This window comes from Ixodes scapularis, unplaced genomic scaffold (genome assembly GCF_016920785.2).
Source record: "Ixodes scapularis isolate PalLabHiFi unplaced genomic scaffold, ASM1692078v2 PGA_scaffold12__126_contigs__length_90152505, whole genome shotgun sequence".
NCBI classification, from domain to species: domain Eukaryota; kingdom Metazoa; phylum Arthropoda; class Arachnida; order Ixodida; family Ixodidae; genus Ixodes; species Ixodes scapularis.
Genome location: NW_024609838.1, coordinates 18,243,163 through 18,265,421, shown reverse-complemented (window position 1 = coordinate 18,265,421; position 22,259 = coordinate 18,243,163). Strand labels below are relative to the sequence as shown.

Sequence of the window (22,259 nt, the reverse complement as noted above, 5' to 3'; positions counted from 1 at the left end):
ATACTACATGCCTTTTTAATAGGCCTGCAGATGTGGGGCACAAAAAAATAACTATAGAAACGAGAGTTATAGTAAAAACTGTGTAATGTGCCTAAGCTTCACTGCCCTTTCCAAATAAAAGGATTGGATTAGAAGCAAGAAATGCAAGAATTCGTCATTTATGCAATCATGACTTGTTTGCAGTACAGTCTTTTATAAAAACGATAGTTTGAAATGACACCTGTGTTCGTTCTAAAGATATTTGTTGCAGGAAATACGTGCCTTAATTCTTGCACGCGCGTTCCTGGTTGTGATTCCGTAAGAATCATTTTTTGGCGTTTTCTGGAAATATTATTATACACTGCGCAATAACAAGGATATCATCGTAGTTCATTGAGTAAGAAACTTGTTGAAAAAGTTAATTTTCTGTCGCAATTGTTTGCTAACGATCCCTCGATTAAAACAAGTCCGCTACAGACAGAAGTCATAGGGCCTAACAGTCAGTCTCAAAGGTGTGCATAAATTATTCAGAATTGAAACTTAATTTGAACCATAATGAAGGATTGACGCCTTGTAATATTAAAGCACTGAACGCTTTATAACAAAAGGCCCCGCTCCCAGATATTTGTCAGCCCGTGACGTCATGGCATCACGTGGCACTTTTTCGCGTGACGTAACGTCAGCACACGCGAAGATACCTGAAGCACACGTCATGGTACGTGTTTCCAGTGTCAGGGCACGCATACCTCGCGACGGAACTGTCACATTACCTGAAGTCACGTGACATCAGACGTCAAGTTACGTGTCACGTGACATGGCGTCACGCGACGTGGTCACGTGGCGTGGCGTGACACCACGACTTGACATTGTGTTGTAGCGTCACTCGTCCTCAATTATAAAACCATATGATCTTCATTCCCCGAAACGGCTGTTGAATGATGCCTCGTTAATATCCCTAGTGAAAAAAGTCATTTGTATGAGAAATTTCTTGTGTCCAACAAACACATATGAATCATACAAGATATATAAGAACATATAAGAACCATATGAGAACTATATAAGAAGTATATAAGACATATAAGAACCATATAAGAACTATATCAGAAGTATAGAAGACATATAAGAACCATATAAGAAACTTATAAGAAACTTCTTACATGTCTCTTGTATTTTCTCATATATCTCATATAGTTCTTATATTGTTCTTATATGGTTCTTATATGGTTCTTATATGTTATTATATATCTCGTATGATTCATATGTGTTTATTGGACACAGAAATGTTTTATACAAATGAGAATTTTCAATAGGGATGGACATCCCCGTTCCCCAAAAATCGTCCATAATGCGAGTTGTCCATAAGAATGAGATAAAAATGCATATATTTTTCCAGTTTGTCCCCGAAAATGGTGTTCATATTGCAGGGTATCCACATGAACGGGGTCCATATTAATGAGACATGACTGTATCTTCCAAACAAACTGAAACGATCGATTCCTAAGATCTGCATTCCATTGACTTCAAGTTTTTAGGGGTAAAGGTCATCGTCAATTTGTTTGAAAACTTACCGCCCTGTTCCTTTTAATGACCATCAACGTCGACATCGCGTATTATTTTCAAACTTGTTCGCAATCTATTTCTGGATCGGTTGGCGCAACCGAGTTTTTTTAACTTTGAAAGGTCAGACTTCCGTACAAATGAAGTCTTTTATGGCTTTCATGTTGTCCGTAAGGAATACCTCGTCTTAGGCTCAAATGCTATTTTAAGACTGACGCTAACGAGCTCTAAATCGGGCAAGGAGCGTGCATTGCCAAAGGAGGTATCCAATTTCATAAAACCCTCACTTAATCACGTTCTGGCTTCAATTTTCCCACAGGGCGTTTCTGGCAAAATAATATTCATTACAGTCAGTAATAAAATTCCTTCAGATTCTTTTTTAGTTGCGCTTGTTTATTGTAAGTTAGTTAAACTGGTGTCATTCAACACGAGGTCATGTGTTACGCAATCCACAATCATAAAAAATCGTTGCATTTCTTCTTGTTTTCTAAACTAGGACAGGTCAACCTAGTGAAACTAATTAAGCTGAGCTTCTAAGTAACGAAGCCACAGTTACCTAGAAGCTTAAAATCGTTATTGCCAGCTCTCTGAAGCTTTATCTGAAATCGAAGAAAACAGATTCCCAGCCTACAGAAACGATAAAACAGCTCATGACACCGCAAAACAACATCGCCTGAATTTTCCGTCACCCTAGATAGGTCTAAGTTCAGCTGGATATTTTAATTGTAACAATCTCCAATTGCGTCCGGTCTTCACGAGAGAAAATATGTTTTATCACCCGACTTTCAGCTAGTAACGTAGCGTTTGGCTGCAACGGCCTGCTGTAACATCCAGCTGTAACGAAAAACCAACACCGAAAAGCGTTACACCTATAGAGGACTATATAAAAAAACTTCAATCCCCGTCAGAATTTGAGCTCACCGCCGTAAGATTGTGAAGCAAGTGCTCTGCCGCCGACTGAACTGTCCAGAGTCGGTGTTCGGACAGCGCAGAAGTGAATCACGTTCAATCAATCAATCAATTCGAATCACGGGCCAAGAATTGTTATCATGATAAGCCACTCACTTTAAGCTGTCAGAGGTCATAAAAGATTTCTTTTATTTTTTTTTTGAACATGGGGGCGAAACTTATTCACACGTGCGCTACACTGCTTCGGCCGCCATTTTAGAATTTAAGAATACCTATTTGCATTCTAGAGCGCCACCCGCAGTTGAGAGTTACGCTTGGAAGCGTGAAAAGTATGCACTGAATAAAAACAGCGGCAAAGACTCGTCGCTCGTAAATGAATGCTTGTCGTCGAAGCGTCGCAAAGTGTCGCCAACTTTGAACTCAAGGCGCAGGAAAATTTTAAGGGGCGCAAATATAAAAGAAAAAAAATATACGATCGAGTATCGATGCATGCAAACGATCGACGTGTTTTACGATGCACTCACCCTCTCCCCACCCTTTTTTTTGCATCTCTTATTTCTCGACAATTTTGTTTTTAAATTTTGAAACTACGAGAGGCGCAAGACAGAGGGCTCCTGACGCTTTGCGTAGCGGAATACAAAAATGTATAAGACATTAGTTGCAGCTCTACTAGAACAAAATATGTGCATTCTTTTTATTCTTAAGGTTTGGAAGCTTTCGGCGCCGCTCCGTTGGCGGGCAGGTCTACAAAATTTATTTGAGCACTAACGCAATCCAAACACGCGCATCTCACGACTATAGACTTGTCAAATGTATCATTCTGTTGTTGTTGTTTTTTACGTTTTTTTCTCTCTTTAAGTTTAAAGCAGAACGTAGAACCTCCATATTCTGCAAGACTGAGGACTTTCTGAAAAGCAGTGAATATATGTTTTGTTGTACTTCCCTGTCTCTTAAATCCTGAAAGTGGGAAAAGGAGGAAAAACTGGCAGCGACGTAGACCTGCACAGCTCTGCAACGTTTGAAATGCAGAATTTAAGGACCGACGGTTCAAATTAGTTGAGAGGACATGAAACGCCTTGGGCGTCAAGTAGTAGCGTCATATGACACCGATCACATCAATACCCTAAGGTCACATGATAGCTGCGTGACGTAACGTAATTACACATAACGTTTCGTGACCGTACGTAACGTCTCCTGTAAGATTGTCATGACACGTGACACGCTGTCAGGTGAAGTAACGTGCCACGATGTGTGCGCGCAAGCACGGGTTTCCAAATGGTTAGGTGTCTCGGAGTAGGGGCTTTCATTGTAAAGCACTTTACGCTTCACAAAAAAAGAGAACTAAAAAGACAAGTACCACTTCCGTTCTCATTGGGAGGTAGGCCGTTACTCCCGTGGGGCAGCAGGCCAAAATGAGCGAGAGAGGGCGTAAACACTTAAGGGTACTGCAAATGAGGACTGCACGAAGCTTATGTCGGCCTTTAAAGTGCCAGTGAAAGGCACAAATATAATTAGTTTTTAAATAAACTAACATCAAATAGAAAACGTGCAATGAAAAATATATATGAGAGCAACCCAATGATGGTTATTCTGTGAGAAGAATTGTGAGATACGACCACTGCGATATACAGAAGGAGCTTGCACGCAAATAAATAAACAAAACAAAAAACAATTGAAAATAAAATTTGTCACTTGACAATGTGAAGAACGTTTCACTTGAATAATGTACAATAGCAGATAGAAAAACTTATTTATTTGCCGCAACGTGTTTCCTTTTAGGCCATGTCATTTGCTGATCCCTGAGCCTAATTACTTTCGAACATAACTATTGGTTTTGAGTGTGTTTAGTAGAAAACTGGACGCATACTGCGTTCTTTCACAGTTCTTAACGAATCAGATGGGGTAGATGTATGACCCGAAGTTTCATCAACACGAAATTTAACCGCCTAATGTAAGACTAAAACCGCATTGCCACCTGAATTACAGTGCGGTGCAACTGTCTCACTGATTCAGCTTATATTTCTGGCATTGTCTCGGTTGTTTCTTTTGAGCTCTCATCGCAAGTGTGGTATGAATGAGAACATTTTCATGAATCTTGTTTTGATTGTCACCGAAAGTTTAAGGAATAGTCCCTGACATCTTGTTCTCTATCGGCGGCCAATTGCGACTTTAGCCAATGAGTGCGAATGTGTAGTCTGAATAACAAAGCAAGAAGAGGCGGCGCCTAGTCATTGTTCTATGAACTGAGGTATCGGACCCCGATGTTATACAAGCTAAGTATCCCAGCGAGGCTAAAAAAAAAATTTCGAAAAGGTCTAAAAAAATATTTGTTATTCATAAACATAGAAATCATGCGCAATTATTATTTGTCACATTGTATAATCACCAACAACATAAGAAACGCAAGGCGTTTCTCAATCTGTTCGAGCGATAATAATGTATTCGAAACTCACCAAGCCCTAAGGTTTTTTTTCTTTTTTTTTTAACATTTTAATGCCGTATACACATGACGCAAACTTCTAGTTTCTTAGCAATACAACCAATATTACAAAACAAACACTAGAATATGATATTGAAATAATTCTTTTAGTATGCAGTAGGGCTAAGGTATTGCTGTTTTATATTTATCCTGTTCGCCTTTCCGAGAGTGCGCCGTTCATAAACCCCTTTGTCACAACGAAAGACAAAAATACTGTAAACGACTTGGTTGGATGGATGAATGGATAACAATGGCTATACACCTTGTAAGAAGCTGCAGATTGCGCCACCGAGTCTTATATTTTGTCACCCTTCAATTTTAAAATGTGTATAAGTTTTGTTCCAACACAGCCCTACCCCCTTCTGAAGCCTTCGCATTGCTTATGTTTATCTGAATTTTAACCCCTCTCTAGGTCTTTTCCACCAATCTTCCAATCTCTTCTTACCGCAATTCTTTCCCTATTGATTCGTCCATCCATGTCTGTAAACACCAGTACCCCCTCCAAATCCGTGGTCCTTCGACCATAGAGGGTGGTTCGAAGCCCCGTGCACCTTAAAATCACATGTTCTATAGTTTCCCTTGCGCGGTTGCATACCGTCTCATAGAGTCTCTATTTACTGAAATTCGTCTTTGTAAGTTTTCATTCTTCGCACCCCCGTTCCAGGTTCAAACAGCGATGAGCTCCCCAATGAATTATCATACTACTGTTCCTTATCTATTTCTTGTTTTTGCGGCTTGTATATTGATGATTTGATTTCCCCTGCATTCTTTCTTTTCACAGTTTCCTCTGAGTTTCCTTTATTCCCTTTTCTACTGATATGCTCTGATCGGTTATATTTCGTCAAATGTACTTAGATCTTAGCTTGCGGCTTCGGTTTGTCCACTTTAGACTTTTAGACTTTTTCACATATAGACAATTGTACACTTTCCCAGACTCCACCGTGTATCCTCGATTTCACCTAATCTTTGTTCAAAGTTTACTTTACTGACCGCTTCTCTACTTTCGAAATACTATCGAAAGATGCCCAACCCATATCCCCCTGTGCTCCCTCATTTGGTGTATTCCCATGTGCCCCCATGCCAACCTACCCACACTTCTTTGCGGCATCTCTAAACCTGCCTGGATTTCTGACCTCATACACAATACCGCATTCCCAAATGACAGTCCTGACACCATGACTCCTTTCCATACTACCCTAGTGACTTCCGATCTAATATAGTTTCAAAGTGCTCAGTGTTTTATAATGGCTGAATCGCGTTTCCCCTTCTTTATTACAATATCTTCATATTCTTTTAGATACGTTCTTCCCTCAGTTAACCATACTCCCGGATATTTGTACTTTTATGCGTGTTCTATCAATGTGTCCTGTATCTCCAAGAGTTCCCCCTTCTCGTCGTTGAAAATTATTATACCCGACTTGTTCCTACTGAAGTTTAGGCCTAAACCGTCCCTTTCCCTGCTGCGAATCCCAATTAGTTTCTGTACTGCCTCACGACGTTCTGATACGAGCACAATCTCGTCTGCATACATTAACCCTGGCAATACTTGATGTACTTTAGGGCCCTCCTCATTGTAATTTAATTTTCGCGAGGGTGTAATTTTCGCGAATTTCGTGAATTGCCCACAATTCGCGAAAAATAGGTCCCGCGAACAATTTTGGTAAAATGGAAGCACATCGGAATTTATATTAAGATCCCCCCGCGTTGCGAAAATTAGAACTCGAAATATATTCCAAAGTTTCAGCTTTAACCTAAATCGCGAAATATTGAGCTTGCGAAATGTAAGTCGTTTACGGAATATAGCTATACCTCACGGAAAGCTTGCCGATCTCCCAGCTTTTTTGTGTACACTGCTTTGTTGTTTTTTTTTGTTTTATTATATTTTTGTGAAATGTGAGTCCCAGTCTCTGTTGGCACACCCTTTGTTCAAGGAAAGACCATTCCTTTCGAAATACCTCGAGTTGATCGCGCAGTTCCGCGATCAGTTCCGCGGTTCATCATTGTGCACTCGAAGGAGGCGGGAATTCATACAGGCCCCAGGGAAGCAAAATCATTTTTCTCTTTTCCTAAAGTCCGAATTCCCGCGTTCATTTATTTCTCCTCCCGGAAGAAGTCCCCATCAGACGTGGCACGCATTTCACTGCCGCCGTCTGTTTCTTTTTTTTTTTCTTTTCGTCTGGTTTCATTAATCTTTTCCGCTTGTTGGTCTTGTGTATGTATTGTCTGAGGTCTAGCTTTTGGACCTCGGCGGTTCTTCGCAGTCTTGTGTCTTTCAGCTACTCGCGGCGTAGTTGTGTCTTCCTTCGGTGTTTGCTACGTATTTCGTTTCCCTCTTTATAGTCATATTTTCCATGTGGTCGCCAAGCTCGTGTTGATAGTACCTCATTCTTTATTCGATTTGGCCGAACTTTTTTCGTAATTCTTTTGTGTCTGAGCGTGAGATATGGATTTAGAACGAGGGCGAAAGATGTTCCATTCATTCCTATTAAACTTTCCTTGGTCGAAAGCAGATGTAAAATCATACTTGATTCACTTTTTTCTGGTTGTAGTTGTTTTTCGCCTTATTATTATTATTATTATCATAATCATCATGTTTGGGAGGGGTGCTTTTGTTGATAGAATAGTTTGTTTAGACCTCTACATCTGGGTTTCAGCATATATACGTAGTTTAAACTTGGTGGCACAAAGGTTGGCCAATAGCAAAGCTTGTCACTATTGCCAGAAAAAATACAGACCTTAGCAACCAAATTTTTAACTATCGCCAGTTCATTTAAACAAATCCTGATAAACAGGACTCTTTCTGAGACTATAGCCGAAAATCTCGTTATTTTGCTCCTATCTCAAGGCCAATCGCAGAGGTGGCTTTCAGCCACTTACGTCAGTAATCACACCGTTTGCGTAGGTTGTTAAAACTTTCGCTAGTTCTTTTTTCACAAATCCTCATAGTTGCAAATATATTTTCGTGACTAACGAAAAATCTTGTAATTATGTTGTTGTTTTTTTCCCGAAGGCCACTCATAGAAGTGGCTTTTCTCCGCTTACGTCTTTCATCAAACAGTTTGTGCAAGCTGGGAAGGCCAAAGATCTTTGTTTATTTAGTTTAGAAAAACGAGGTGAATTGATCGTTAACACTGAAATAATGAAAGCAAACAAATAAATGCTTCCCCTTACTCCTTGTCACCGGAACGTTGGTCTATCTTAGACCGCACTAAAATAAACATGTCCCGATTCTCTTCAGCGGTACAAACACTTTTATTACTGGCTGTCTGCTAACACTCGGGGACATGTTAAACACGCGAAAGTACGGCGTAGTTTTCATAGACTTTCTCATTACGAAGGGTTGACAGAGTTTCTTACTCCGAGTGTGCTAAAAATTATGAACGACTTAAAAAGTAACGTTTTGCCTTTTCTGTATTAGCGACAGATGAAACATAACCTGGCAGCGTAAATGACGTGTTCACTTATTTATTTGAATTCGGTTATACCTTAGGAATATTGATTTTCTAAAGGGGCGCGTTTGGAAACACGTGAGCTTGAGTAAATCCTTGTGGGAACAGCTATATCAAGTCAGATATTTGAGCTATAGACCGCGTGGCACTGGTAGCGACAACACGACTTCGGCACTTTTTTGCTTCTTGCTTCGAATAGGTACTGGCGGCCATAAAAATTTACCACTTAGGTTTCTACACCAACGGAGCGCTTCCCACCGCTGTAGAAGTGTCTGATGAGAGTCCTTCAATAATGAGAGAAGAGCAGCAAAATCAGACGAGGGCCTGCTTGCCCTAACAGTGTCGAGGGGTGTACTTAGCATCGTCTCAAGCGTGTTAAGAATCCAGTCTTGTTGCTGGTCACTTTACTCCTCACAGATGGCGTTGCACTGACATAATTTGTTTTCCTATTATTGCTGCGTACCTTCGGTGAACGTTCCCGAGAAACTATTATTCCTACACTGTAGAAGAGCTATGTACCTAGAGTGGGAATAGTGGAAATAGCTTATAGCACTTCGAAGTCATAACACGAGGAAGTCATGTGCATATCACGACATGCCTATGCAGTAATTTTTTTGGTGGGCGTCCATGTTTAAGTTACATAAAACCTACCGTTGCCTACACTTCCTCTTCCAAGTCTAGAAATTTGACGTCTATTGACTATTCTTAACGAGCGTCCCCGTTTGCCATAGTGGTTTCGAATTCTACTTTACACTATTTTACGGCTGCTCGTTTAACGAGTGACACAACCTCTAGTTTAGTTCTTTAGATGTAAATTATCTTCTTTTTTTCTTTTTTTAGTGAGGACGAAGTAGTTTTGCACGAACAAACTTTCCTCACTTTATTGCTCTGCGGCTACTAAACGCTTTATTGCTTCCCAACTGATCCAATAACATCGGGAATTCTTCGGTTAAGGAATCCTCGCCTATTGCAGCCTTGTATACATGAAAGAAATGAAACTAGAACGATATTTCGATCTAAAATGGCGGTGAAACTAACCACAGTCATTCCTTAGCATGCGCTAAACGTTAAAATAACAAATAATATTTTTTGTTAAAGCAACAAACAATCAATATCTAACCAGAACATTTGCAAACATTTTTGTTTTGTGACGAACATGTGTATATACTTTTTTAAGTGATCAATGTAAATCTTGTAATATGATAGTTGTAGTCGTATTCATCATTTTCCGTGTTTCAGTCCAAAGACGTCAGCTATCTTAGTTGACACAGTCGAAGTTTATTTTTTTAGTTGATTTTTTATTCAAGCTTACTCCGTCTATCAATAGCCCCTCAGCCAGAAGTCTGAAAAAATCAAGACAATCTGTTTCTCTCGACGTACCGTGACATAAGATAACAAATATACGTCCCAAATGTGAAGTGCCAAAAGTCCGATATTGCCCCTCGCCCTTGACAAACATTCATCTTATAAGGATGGCCAAGAAACATTAGGAAATGCTTTTAGAACTGTGGCGACATATTGACATCAAAATCCGAACAAAAAAAAGAAAGCTCAAACGTTTTTTTCTTTTCCGTCGAGGAAGCTTTCACAGATGACAAAACACGTATTATATAAACATAAAAAAGCCTTCTCTGTTGACACTGAACATCTTCGTCGAAAAGCGTTAAAATAAATTGTGGGCCAGAGAATCGCAATGTTTTTGTTTACCTTCACGCCCTTTACTTCGTAACACATGTCAAAAAAACCTCGTCAATATATTACCCTTGGCAAAGGTTCTCTTCCCGTCCAAAGCACTTTTACCGTACTGTTTTTTTTTACCCCGAAAATATTACTGTAGAAAAAGTATACATTTACAACCAGACGGAAAAAAAACACGCTCCTAGCAGGACGTGGTGATCGGTGGTTTTCTGCCCTGCAAAATAGGACTTCAATCGAAATTTACATCAGAACGCTATTATTCTATAAAGGCTATATTTGTCTGTTGTTGTATGCTCACCATTGCAAGTTTCAAGCTTCTATGGAAACAAATATTGAGTTCCTTAAAGGTAAAGATAGAGGAAGTTGTGTATTCCACCCCACATCTTGTGCGCAGAAGCACCTCGAAGTAAAACAGTGTCGTCATTTTCTAAAGTTTTAAATCCAAATTCTTTAAGCTTTTTTTTCCCTCTTATTTTTAGGTCTGAAGAGTGCTAAGCATTTGGTAAATAGAACACTTGAAATATATTTGACGCAGAACCTTGAAACATAATGCTGTTGTATCATCTTGTACAATTGCATTTTCAGCACTTAGAAGATAGGAGCAATTAACATTTTGTTTGTGTTTTGTACCTTTTTTATGTCACGCGGAATGCAGGTAGCTTTTTTGCTTCATGATGCCACTAAGTTTCACGCGCAACAGTCTCAACTGGCATGGCATTTAAGAGCATAATTTTTTTTAAAACTCTGAACTCTTGGCATCTCATTACGTTCCGGTAAGAGATAAACTACGGGCTCATATCCAATTTTGCCGATAGTGTAAAAAGTTTGAGTAATGACTCGTACGGTAAATTCCGTATTTCGTCCCGGCGTCTCTGATTCACACCAATACTAAAACGTACTGGCTCGTTCGGGCACGATTTACGCAGTGTGATATCAAAAGATACGGGTGACTAAATAAGACCAACTTGAATACCATGTACGACAAAAAAAAATTGCCACGCATTAAAAGTCTTCCATGAGGACATTCGCCTCATATCTTACCTTCCGGACAATGCAACTGTTGCACTGAAAGGTCATCCTAGTATTTCTTGGTGACCAATATTTTTTACTTGTTAAGTACACTCTACTAAGGTATATAAAGTATATAGAACTCGGGGATCAAGCCTAAATCATCATATCAATAAAAACACAATTTTATTTTTCATGTTCAAAAATAATTTTAGTGTAGTATCCTCCAATATGACATCCAGTCTACATCGTGGAAGTAAAAATTGAGTTACTATAACCAGAAAGTTACACAAAGTTACACAAAGTTTGAACGCAGTGACACTACGAACCGACGGAACAGACCAAGCAGCTCCAAAACAGCACCGTCACGGTGCTCGTCGTTTTTGTGCGTTTGCTATCAACGGCTAAATCAATTACGCTCAAAGAAGTGCGGCATCACTGCGCATTCACTCTACGTGATTGATTTTGTAGGTGATATCTCAAGCGGACAACGACGACAAGCGCCATGACGGTGCAGTTTTGGCGGAGCTTGATTGGCTCCGCCAGAACGCAGCACCAGCTGAGCTCGGGTGTAATGTTAACTTAAGTATAACACCCTTGTATCGATATTCGTTGTTGTGGTAACTATATCCGTTTTCACCTCAAGAAATAATCAAATTTTGCGCATTGTTCACACGAGGCGCGAAATAGTTCTTACGAGATTTGGTGGTCGGAGGAAAATACAATGCTTTCGGCGTTTGGACCGTGTAGGTCTTCATAAGATAACATATATCTAATTACAATTCACCTACATACATCTTAATTCTCTACATAAAAAGGGAAGCCGGACTACTTTTACCACGGTCCTTGATCTGGAAACTACTATAGTACTGCTCTACAGTTCTTAGACGAGGTTGTACCCTTTTTTTTCCGACTGAATTCACAATAATCTCCCTGACTGCAATCACATCCGATGTAACACCTAATCGCAGACGACTTATTCAATCCATAAAACACCAGTTCCTAACCGAAGTTCCTTGCCTTAAAACGCCGTTTTTGTTTGTACCGTAACAGTTGCCGTGGTGGTGGCCTTCTTCATCTGCTGGGCCCCGTTCCACGCCCAGCGGCTCATGGCCGTCTACATCAAGGATCCGACGCCCGCGCACGAGCTCGCCTTCAGCCTGCTCACGTATATATCGGGCGTAACCTACTACGTGAGCGCCACCATCAACCCTATCCTCTACAGCATCATGTCGCTCAAGTTCCGCCAGGCCTTCCGAGACACCTTGATGCGGTGCTGCGGCCGTCGCGCCGCCCGGCACGGTAAGTCGGCTTCGGTCACGTTCCCGTCCGGCTTCCGGTCCACGTTCCGGTCGTCCGTTGCCTTCGAGTCGTCCGACTTCACCTTGCTCACGGACGGGCTGCTGCCGCCACCGTACACGGTCGAAGCGATCCTGGCTCAGCGGGCCAAGAACGTCGTCATCTGCATCGACGAGTGCAGCGAGCCCGCGAGTAGTCGCAAGGCGAGCACCATTTCCAACAGCAGTCTGCGGATGGTGGCTGGAGACGCGTTCGATGAGGCCGAGCACCTCTCCGATCGGATGGTCGAGCTGGGTAGTTGTGGCTGACTCTGTGTCCGCTTAAGATCTTCCGGTTTGAGCTGCGTTGCTAGGTGACCTTTGGAGGTCCGTACGTCCATGCGGGTGGTTACACCACGTTGCTGATTGACCTTCGGGTCCAAGATGGTGGAGGCCATTGATGTCCTCTGGATATCTTCTGTTCAACAGTGATCAGAGGGTCTCGTTCAGCTTTGGCGTTTTGGTCCGAATTGATGGAGCACATTCAGACACCTATCAGTGATCTAGTCCAGTAGGTTCTAATGGTTCTTGCTAGGCCGGATCAAGCCAATGCAGGTTGCTAGGCTCACGCCGAAATCAAGGTCATTGAGGCCGATGGGTACCTCGGACACTTTTTGTGGCTCGTTGCTGCTAGTCCTGGGCATTCTTCGCTGAAGCGGTTGCCCTTTGGAATGTTTCAGGCCGAGTACCCACTGAAACACTGATGGAGATTTAGTTGTAAATGTGTTTGGAAAACTTTAAGACGGCGTCTATGTTGTCATTCAGTTTTAGATGTGGTCACTACAGTCGGTGGGCTGTGAGGTTTCAGAACAGATGAGATGCAGTACATAAGCTGTACTGTCTGCCGGCTTCTTAAGACATAGGTTGAGCAGACTCACCGACGTTTTTCAATTAAACTAAGTGAACCTAGTGGATTCCTTATTATTTGGTATTGGTACAGATAGCCTTTTAATGCTACGTTAAAATTTCAATTTATAGCACAGTAAAGTTTTTCTTTCTAGCACGACAATTTAACAGATAAAAACCCTTACAATGTACTTGTGCCTTTCTGTAACTCTTTAAACGCACTATTTTGATGAAACAGTAAGGTCATTTCGCGACTTTTTATTGCCTGGCTTACGTTTCATGAAAAACTCCAAACCTTTGACATGAACATATTTTACATCTTTATGTTTGATAACATAAGGTCATGACCATCAAATTTTATGAATTTCCAGTTACTATAGAAACCATTGAGTTGTTGCGCACAAAAAACACACACACACAATATTAAGAAGGACTGCAGGTGCACCTTATGTGCATCATGCAGTTGTTGTGCTGTTATAGCGTTAAGCTTCTGCTTACTTGCGGTATAACTGTAGTCATAAAGTTTCCAATATACGTTGAGCTAGATGGGTTATACCGACCATGCTGAAGAATCGGCATTCTCTTTTTCTTCTTTGCTCATGCTTTTGTCCAACAAGCCTGACGTTATGGTGTATAGCCGTCCTGGTGTCCGTGGTTCGTTCTGTCCAGTTTTTGGTTGTATATAACATTTTGAATAGACTAGTTGGCCTCGTGCTCTATCCAGATCTTTCTGTTTTCCCAGTTATCATGCTTCTTGTAAAACATATATGAACGTCGAAATGGTTGCAATATTGTGTTGTTGATTTCAATTACTGTCTGCGTTTAAGTGTCGTGTTGGATGTTAGACTTAGGCTCACTGTTCATTGGTGGCAATGTGACAAGTAAGTTGTGTCAGCGTAGTGTGTTGTTAAATGTGCTGTTTTTGAAGTCTAAGTTGCGGGCTTGTATGCTTGCAAGAGGACATCACCAATGTTTGGTGTCGTGTATAATTTATTAGTCTAGTTTATCTAAACCGTGGTACAAAATCATGAGATTGTGGTGGTTCTAAATATTAACCCTCTAAGTTTTGTATAGATGATTAATTGATTACACCGATGTGAGTAATGGATGTGGTACTTGGGATGACATATGATTATACCCACTTCCTTTTTGTTGATGAAATGCAGAAATGCAATCTGATAACTGTATTCCACCCACAATATTTGGAACTAAGCAGGTTTTCAAAAGAAGTGTCCAAGAACGATTGCACCATTTTTCTGTGAAATTCTCCGTAGAATATTGTTTTTTGCTGAATGTATGCGACTTTTTAAGTAACTTTTTAAGTAACTTTTTTTCTGTGAGCGTGAGTATATATCTTTTTATTCTGGTGGGTTTTTTTAAGGATAAAAAGAGTAGTCCAGAGTAAGAATGGAACTTATTCAAAAATACCATAGTAATAGACATTCGCGAATTTATCTATCACTCCTTATATAGCGGTGTCTGAATTAAAAATAAATTGAAGATTTTCCCAGTTTAAATAGGGCGACTCAGGATCTCATGTTGTTGTTTTTTTACTAGGCAAATATGTCTAATCAATGACTAGGTAAATTCGAAAAGTATATACTCGTTCCAATTTCGTCATGCATATGCATGACGATATTTTTTATTATTTTTCAAACACCGCTTTATATATTCTAATATTCTAATTGGTTTAAACGTATGTGAAATCGTAATAATATAGAGTGCCAATCTTTGATTTCTGAAAATCAGTGGGAGTTTTAAGGTTTAACTCTTTATGAAGTGGTAAATGTGTTAAACATCCTGGTCCGGTTCAACGTGCTCAGTCGTTCTGTTAGTATTTTAGACGAGGCGGCAGTAATTGAGGATTGTTTATGGCATTGAGTGTCAACGACTAACAACCATAACGAGGTGTTTGCAGCCATCGGCTGATTTTTCATGCCTCGTATCTCTGTTAGCTTGAGCCAGCTTCATGCTTTGAATTTGCACTGAGTAACGTGCTGGTTGAACCGGAAACTTTTGGTTCTCGAGTGAGAGCGTTAGTCCTTTGAATTGGCTCTCGATGTGCAATACAAGGACAAAGGCAAGTTGAATGTGCTGCTGGTGACACCTCGAACCAAACAGCCTTCTCCTGCCAATTTTTCTCAAACGATAGCCATGTTATAAAAAATAAACGAGCGTGTTCAAACAACTTGGAGCTTAATAGATTTGCACATTTTTACTCATGTCTCTTACTAAGGTTGTCAAAGCCAAGGTTTTCAAACCTAATCTTATGGAAAGGATTCCATGTTTTCGGAAGTTATTTCTTGTGAATTTCGGAGTGTGTTTTCTTTAGTTTACTTTTCACTCAAAATTTGGGGTTCACCGAAGTTTATTTTTGTTAGAGTTCCAATCCTCCAAAATTCGGAGTTTAATTTTACTGTATTCTTACTTTTTCAATATAAGAATAAATAATCTCAGAACAAAAACGTACACTAAGTTCTTTAAAAAAAAATAAAAAAAAACAACACCGGTAACGAAGAGTATTTTTGCAGCTGCATTTGGCGTTGGCGCCCTGCAATGGGCAGCACTTACTGTACCACGACCAATGTTGAAGACAAGTGTTACTTCGGTAAACGTTGGTACCTCTAAATTTCAAAACTCCTGGACGCATAAAACCTTCAGCTGCCCTCCCCGTTTATATTCAATCTACAGGTTCACAATTTTTCCACTCTTCTAAAAACACAACTCCTCTTTCCTCTAAGAAGGAAAAATAGTATGGTCCAAACTGTAAAGCGGAACAATAATTTTGTCGTGCTGCAGAGGTGAATTGGCGACTGTACTGAACGGGCCTTGACAAGATAAACGGGAAATTCCCCTTTTGTCAATAATCCAAGGTAAAACAAAAACTGTATAGGCCTTTTTTTAGGACTACTAGTCCCTTGCTCTAACAAATCTTATTCGTAAAATAGCTCTTTATTTTTTCATCGTGACCTCGAAAGTCTTAGTTTTTGGGGTAAATTCGAATTGTCGAAGATGTTACCGGAGAGTATTTTTCGGAGTTTATATCAAATTTATCTGAAAACACGAAACCCTATTCATAGGCGTTCGGCTTGTTCCCGTTCTCAGCGGCAATATGGAATTATGAAGATATGTTGCCGTCACCACTGCCAGGTGTTTTTTTAATGGCGTCATAAACCACTTCTACAGAAGCAATCAATTATGTCAAGTTAGGCCTAGTTTCGACACACTTGTAGACATGGTAACAAATGTAGCAGCTGTGCTCTAGATTTAATTGTCAGGTATCTATATTACTCACGCAATATTATACTATAAAAGGAGATAATATAGTGCTTTCCAGTTATCTTGGCTGCACGGTTGAGAAATGTGTGCAACGGCTAGATCGGTCGACGACTATGCGCAACGCAAGTTCGTCTGCTTGTTGCGCAGGGGTTGCGCGGACGTCAGAACGACGAGCTCTAATTGGCTGCGATGAAGGGATAGTGAGCAGACCTGAATGCTAGCTGTCTTGAGGTTTACCCACTATCCTACTTATAGGCTCCTTGCACTGACGTCACATCGCATACTTTTCCCCACCAAGTAAAAGGAGGAGAAGGAAGCTGCTTTTGTAAGAATTTTGAGCGACAGGTTAATCTCCTATAATCTTCTGGGAGGAGAACAGCGACGTCTGTGCTTATCCGGGAGGCACAAAGGAAGATCCTGAAAAAAGAGGAGCTCCTTCTTTCCCTTTTCTCTGGAGGGCATCGGAAATGACGTCATGTGCAAGGAGCCTATAGGGGCCAATCAGAAGTTGGCGTTCTGACGTCACCGTAACCCCTGCGCAAGAAGCAGATGAACTTGCGCTCCGCCTAAGTCACTGACAGCCTAAGAAACGCAGGGTGTGCGGCGGGCCACGAGCATTTTATTATCGCTCCTTGGCCAATCAGATTGCGGCATTAGCCGATAAGATTGCCGAAGGACCAATCAGAAAGCAAGGAAGGGGAACGTCATAAGCAAAGTATTGCGTTTCTGAAGATGTCAGGGACATTACAGGTAACACTTGTGATTCTTCCGCTCTCACATATATAGCAGTTTAAGATCTATCAAGCATTTTCATGTTCTAGATGCATAATGTGAAAACGTAGCTTATTTCTGAGATATTTACCGCTCTAGCAATGCTTGCGACAAGATCCCAACTCGAGAGGATGTATGCGTCATTCATCCAACTAGAGGTACGAATTGTCCGTAGACAGCGTGTAGAAACCTGTACACTTGTCGATCAAAAGCTAGGCAGTTGTCATACACATGCTGCCATTTTTTTTTTAATTTTCAATTGGGAGATGCACTTACGCTGTAGAAAATATTTTGTGGCTCACTGTGTGTGTATATTTTGTGAAAAAAAGAAATGCATAGGATTTTGATGTCGTACGCAAAGCATGTCCCACTGCATGTCATCTACCACATCATATTGTACCTCTGTATCTCATGACTATTTTTTTATACCTTCGACCTTCCCTAGGTGTATGACTGCCATAAAAACCAAGGTTTTGGCCTAACCATAATTGCGAAAAGTTGAATCTAAGGTGCCAAATTAAAAGAGGTCCGATTTGATTGCCACTGGATATTGAAACAATATGTTTACTGACGTTTTGCCTTCATTCACCCCTACTTTGCACAAAGTATCTTGAGCTATGGCGTATTCAGCCGCACCTAGTCACTGCAAACAGTAATGCAAAAAAAAAACTCTGAACACAGTCTTACTTTTCCTTGATGCAAAACAAAGACGTGATTTTCACCACTGTGGGCTGTGGTAAACAGCAGAAGCATTTGTGGTTGGGCTAGTTGGTGAACGTTATAAGCATGGTGCGAGACGTAAAAGACCACGGACGCAAGGAAGTATACACACACAAAGGTGCCGCTCAGAACTACATTTGAAGAGTGCAGAAAAAAAAACATATCTCGTCACCTTTATCACATCCACGCTTGCGATTACAGCGATTACATGATTTCTTATCCACTCACTAAAACTTCACAAGAACTCTTATCTCCCCGTTATACAGTGCAATATGTGTTTCATATTTTTTAGAACGCATAAGTGAAATACCTATTGCACTGTATGATACGGAGATAACATTTCACAGCGGAGCTATTAAGGGCTAGTTTCCCCTGTATCGTGTCCGTCAGCAAAGAACAGATGACACGAAACTCTCGACAGCTACCGTCGTCTATAAGAAACGGCGGCAACCAGACAACCGGTTTGCCCATTGTCTGGATGCCACCGCAGCTCATAGATGGCGGTAGTTGTCCAGCCTTTCCAATCTGGCTTGCCGACTTCCGGCTGGCCATTACTTCATTCCCGCCATAGTACAACTTCGCTAGTCTTCCTTCTTCACTAGAGTGGAAACTCTAAAAGTTTTTTTTTAGAAGTTTTTTTTGTGTGTGAATGTATGATAAAGCATGTATCCCCCGGCCAAGCGCATAGGTGGACGAGACGAAGGTGACGAGATTTGTATGTTTCTCTTTTTTGCACCCTTCAAATATAGTTGTAAGTGGCACCAGTCTGTGTGTCTTCTCCCTCGTGTCCGTGTTTTTTTTTTTGCGCTTTCGAGCACGCTTCATAGTGGTGCAAAAAGTATAATTAAGATTAGTAGTCTTAATTCTGAAGTATAAAAATAAAAAATTGTTAGCTACATTTTTTTGTCCTTCTTGGACGCTTTCATTATAACGCATTGTGCTCAAAAACATCTTGCTGACAAAATAAAAGCGGCCAAGGTTCATTTATTTAAAAAGGCTGTCGCACATGTATAAAGTGTCAGCAAGACTTATTAAGCGGTCATTTGACTGAAGAGGGCTAAAATACTACACTGAAAAAGGCACTCTCAAATAAATTATATGTAAACATTTTACATTTTAAAATAAAATCAAGAGACTTGGACGCATAAACATGGCCTTAATCTTACTGGTGTTTGTGGTGCAACTATTTGAAAAGAAAGGCAGACATGCGCCTGGCTGCAGGTTACTACCACCTCTCTGTCCTCCTGTCTTACGCTGCAGATTTGCTTGCTTGCCACCAGATGTTTCGTCATATGTCGCTTTGGCGTGCCAATAAACTTCACACTGTAAACCTCTCTTCACTGCCTTCTGTCTTTCTGCCCTGTCTTTAAGTGTTGCATTTTGCAAAGCACCTGCTTCCACTCGCTTGTCCTTATGCTCACGTCCTCTGCACAAAAAGCGTCACCCATCTCGATAGTTTTCTTTTCTACAAGGCTTTGTAGTGTTGGAGTTAACGGCCAAAATGTCGTGTTGAACAAGAGTATTAGCAAGGTTGTTTTTTTGTGCTAAAAGAAAACCTGGCGCATGCAATTGAATATTCGACGTCTTATATTTATATAAGCACATTTCTTTACATATTTTTTTGGTTGTCTCAGTAAAGGTTCATAATTGCTCCTGCCATATATTTAAGTCTTTGCGTGACGACGTCTACCACATTATTTTTGTTCGCATTTTCTAAATCTTAAAGTTTTGGTTGAGCGGCATACACTAAGATAGATGCACCTCGGTTCAAATATGGCTACATTACTCGCCTAGCATCTACAGACAACCTGCATAACATAAAAATAGTGTTATTGTCGAGTTTACGTAAAAGTTTAAGTCGGTTTAATACCACTGCCACTGACCAGTTTTGAATAGACAACGGTAACGTGACACACTGCGAGAATTAGTTTATAGCTTCTGTTTGAAAGGTATACATTGGGATAACCTTCCCACCGATCACAGGTGTGGATTTACCATATCTGAGAACAACCTGCAATTAACAGTAGGCCCTGCTTTCTTTCTATTGTGACTCAGGATGCAAACAGTAAGTGACATATCCCGATCAATTTTTAAGGTAAAAAATGTGGTCGAACTTGCATACTTTTAGTTTGCATATTGTGTGCATCAAGGTAGTAGGCAGATGTACAATAACCTTATGATTAGTTTGTTCGGCAGGTATTATAAGCAGTTTGTGAAGGAAATCAACCTTACGAGTAGCTCATTATAGTGACCAACGATCAGTTTGCGATAGAGACCAAGTATGATAAAGCCTTCCACTTGATACCTTTGGTACAAAACGAACATTTCCTCTTCCTGTCGCTCTGCATCGCTTCTCCTTCTCAAGCACTCACACTCTAAGCACTCTTCAGCATTTCCTCAGTGCCTGACCTTCCTCTGCACCGGCTGCTCCCAGCACTTGTGGCTGCATGCTCTAAGCCGCCATCTTTCTGGACTGCCCTGCTCACTCTCTTCAGTGCTACGGTAACATTTTTTTCCATAACAATCTTCGTGCACGTCCCGCCCCCTTGACCACGTCGTTTATGCAAGAAGTGGCCATCCACTGTATTTGTACGAATCTCTTTCTAGTGTCTGGCTTCTTGGGCACAAAACCTACGCGCTAAAGAACCTTTGCTTAAAAAAAAAAAGAAATAGCAAACCCCGGTCAGAAGAAACACGTTCTAATAGCCCTCAGAACAAAGTTCTTTAAAAGAACGGCGAATAAACTACCGATCTCGGTGTTATCGGCTTGTACTGGTTCAGTGGTCATTTAAAAGTTTTCGTTCTGAAAACCTTTAACGTGTTCGTCTGACAGGGTATACGTGCGAATCGCTACAAGGAAAGTATTTGCTTTTTAATTATTTATCTGAATTTACCCCTAGGTATTTAGCTCAAGAAGTCGTTGACACGTTACAATTCACTTTCAATAACTTGCTGAATCAGAATTGAGTGTGATGAACACTTCAGTCAAGCAGCAGCAGTTGCTTATAAGCGGGTTACCCCTAACCAATTCGTCATCAAGGCATGACATGCGAGTTGAAATTAGATTGAGGACAAGGAGAAGCTGTTGAAGTTTTAATAATTAGTTTCTGTGAATGTCTCAATTCTTTGTGCTCCCAATTTCAAAACAATGAAGCGTGAAATTCACTTCCGGTTAAGAATATTATATTTTATCTTGTCTATGGATGTTTTCTCTTGTCAACTGTGTAAATCTATGTGGGAATAGCTTAATTGTCATCACGTTGTTGGCACGTCCAAATGTTCTACGAGTATTGCCCAGCATGATAGAGCTGACTGCATTTTGTTGAAACTCATGCTATCAACACATCTGTTTGTTATATCTCCGTTTTACCTTCTAATGTTTTCTATTTTTTTCAGAATGGAATTCAGCAGACTGCTACGTCTCCAATCATCACCTTCATACGACACCATCTACAGTATAAAAACGTTTCTTCAGTTCAACCCGTGAAAACAAACGCGTTTGTGAAGTGACTGAGTGACTTTTTGTGGATCAGGCGCATCAGAGAGAACAGAGATTGTTCGCTTCTCTCCATGCGCCATCGTCAAAGGTGTGTGGGAGAAAATATGTGCAAGGAAAACGACGAAGCTTTTCAACGAGAACATTCATGGTGGTTTGCAGCATCGAGAGGCCTCGAGGGACTGTTTCACCCTGGACAACTAAATTATTTTCATACATGTGACGTTAAAGAAAGATGGTTTTCCGTTGTTTTTTCCACATGCTGTAGTGTGCCTGATCATAAAGTTGCCAAACTAAAAGATTCAAAATAAATGCACCAAAAACTTTGTTTCATTCATTATCTGTTTTAGAATTGTTCCAATATTTTGCTTGAGCATAGTTCTATCTCTTTTTTGTACATTACGCAGTTTTAGCAGAACAGCTAGTGTTCACAATGAGGGATGCTATTAAGATATTTGGTCATCTTGTTTTTTTTTTATAATGTTTCGCCTAAATATACTGTTTTTATAACTTACTTTTACGGCAAAATCAAGTAAATTTAAACGAGCAAGCAGTGTGCCTAATTTTTACATGTATTAGGCAGAAAAACTACGAGGAAAAGTTAGATTTCTTTTTTTTTACGTTCTCAGTATCCGCCGTTTTGCTAACCTGAGCTTTTTCAGTGCTCCATATGCATGAGAAGTCCTTGCTGCCATAATGGAGAAAAAACAGAATTGTTTTACATACGTTCA

At 40.5% G+C, this 22,259-nt stretch overlaps 1 protein-coding gene across 3 annotated transcripts in view; it reads left to right on the top strand.

The window, feature by feature from the left end:
* Positions 1-21,865, top strand: part of LOC8040758 (pyrokinin-1 receptor) — a 132,510-nt gene extending 110,645 nt beyond the window's left edge. The window contains exons 3-4 of one of the 3 annotated variants that reach the window (XM_029983563.4): positions 12,133-12,381; positions 21,429-21,865. In XM_029983563.4, coding sequence (XP_029839423.1) covers positions 12,133-12,381; positions 21,429-21,493 — 314 coding nt within the window. In that variant the 3' untranslated portion in view covers positions 21,494-21,865. Of the gene's footprint in view, positions 1-12,132 lie in introns of all 3 variants that reach the window. The other 2 variants (XM_002401136.5, XM_042289448.1) reach the window with 2 other exon arrangements.
* The last annotated feature ends 394 nt before the right edge of the window (positions 21,866-22,259 follow it).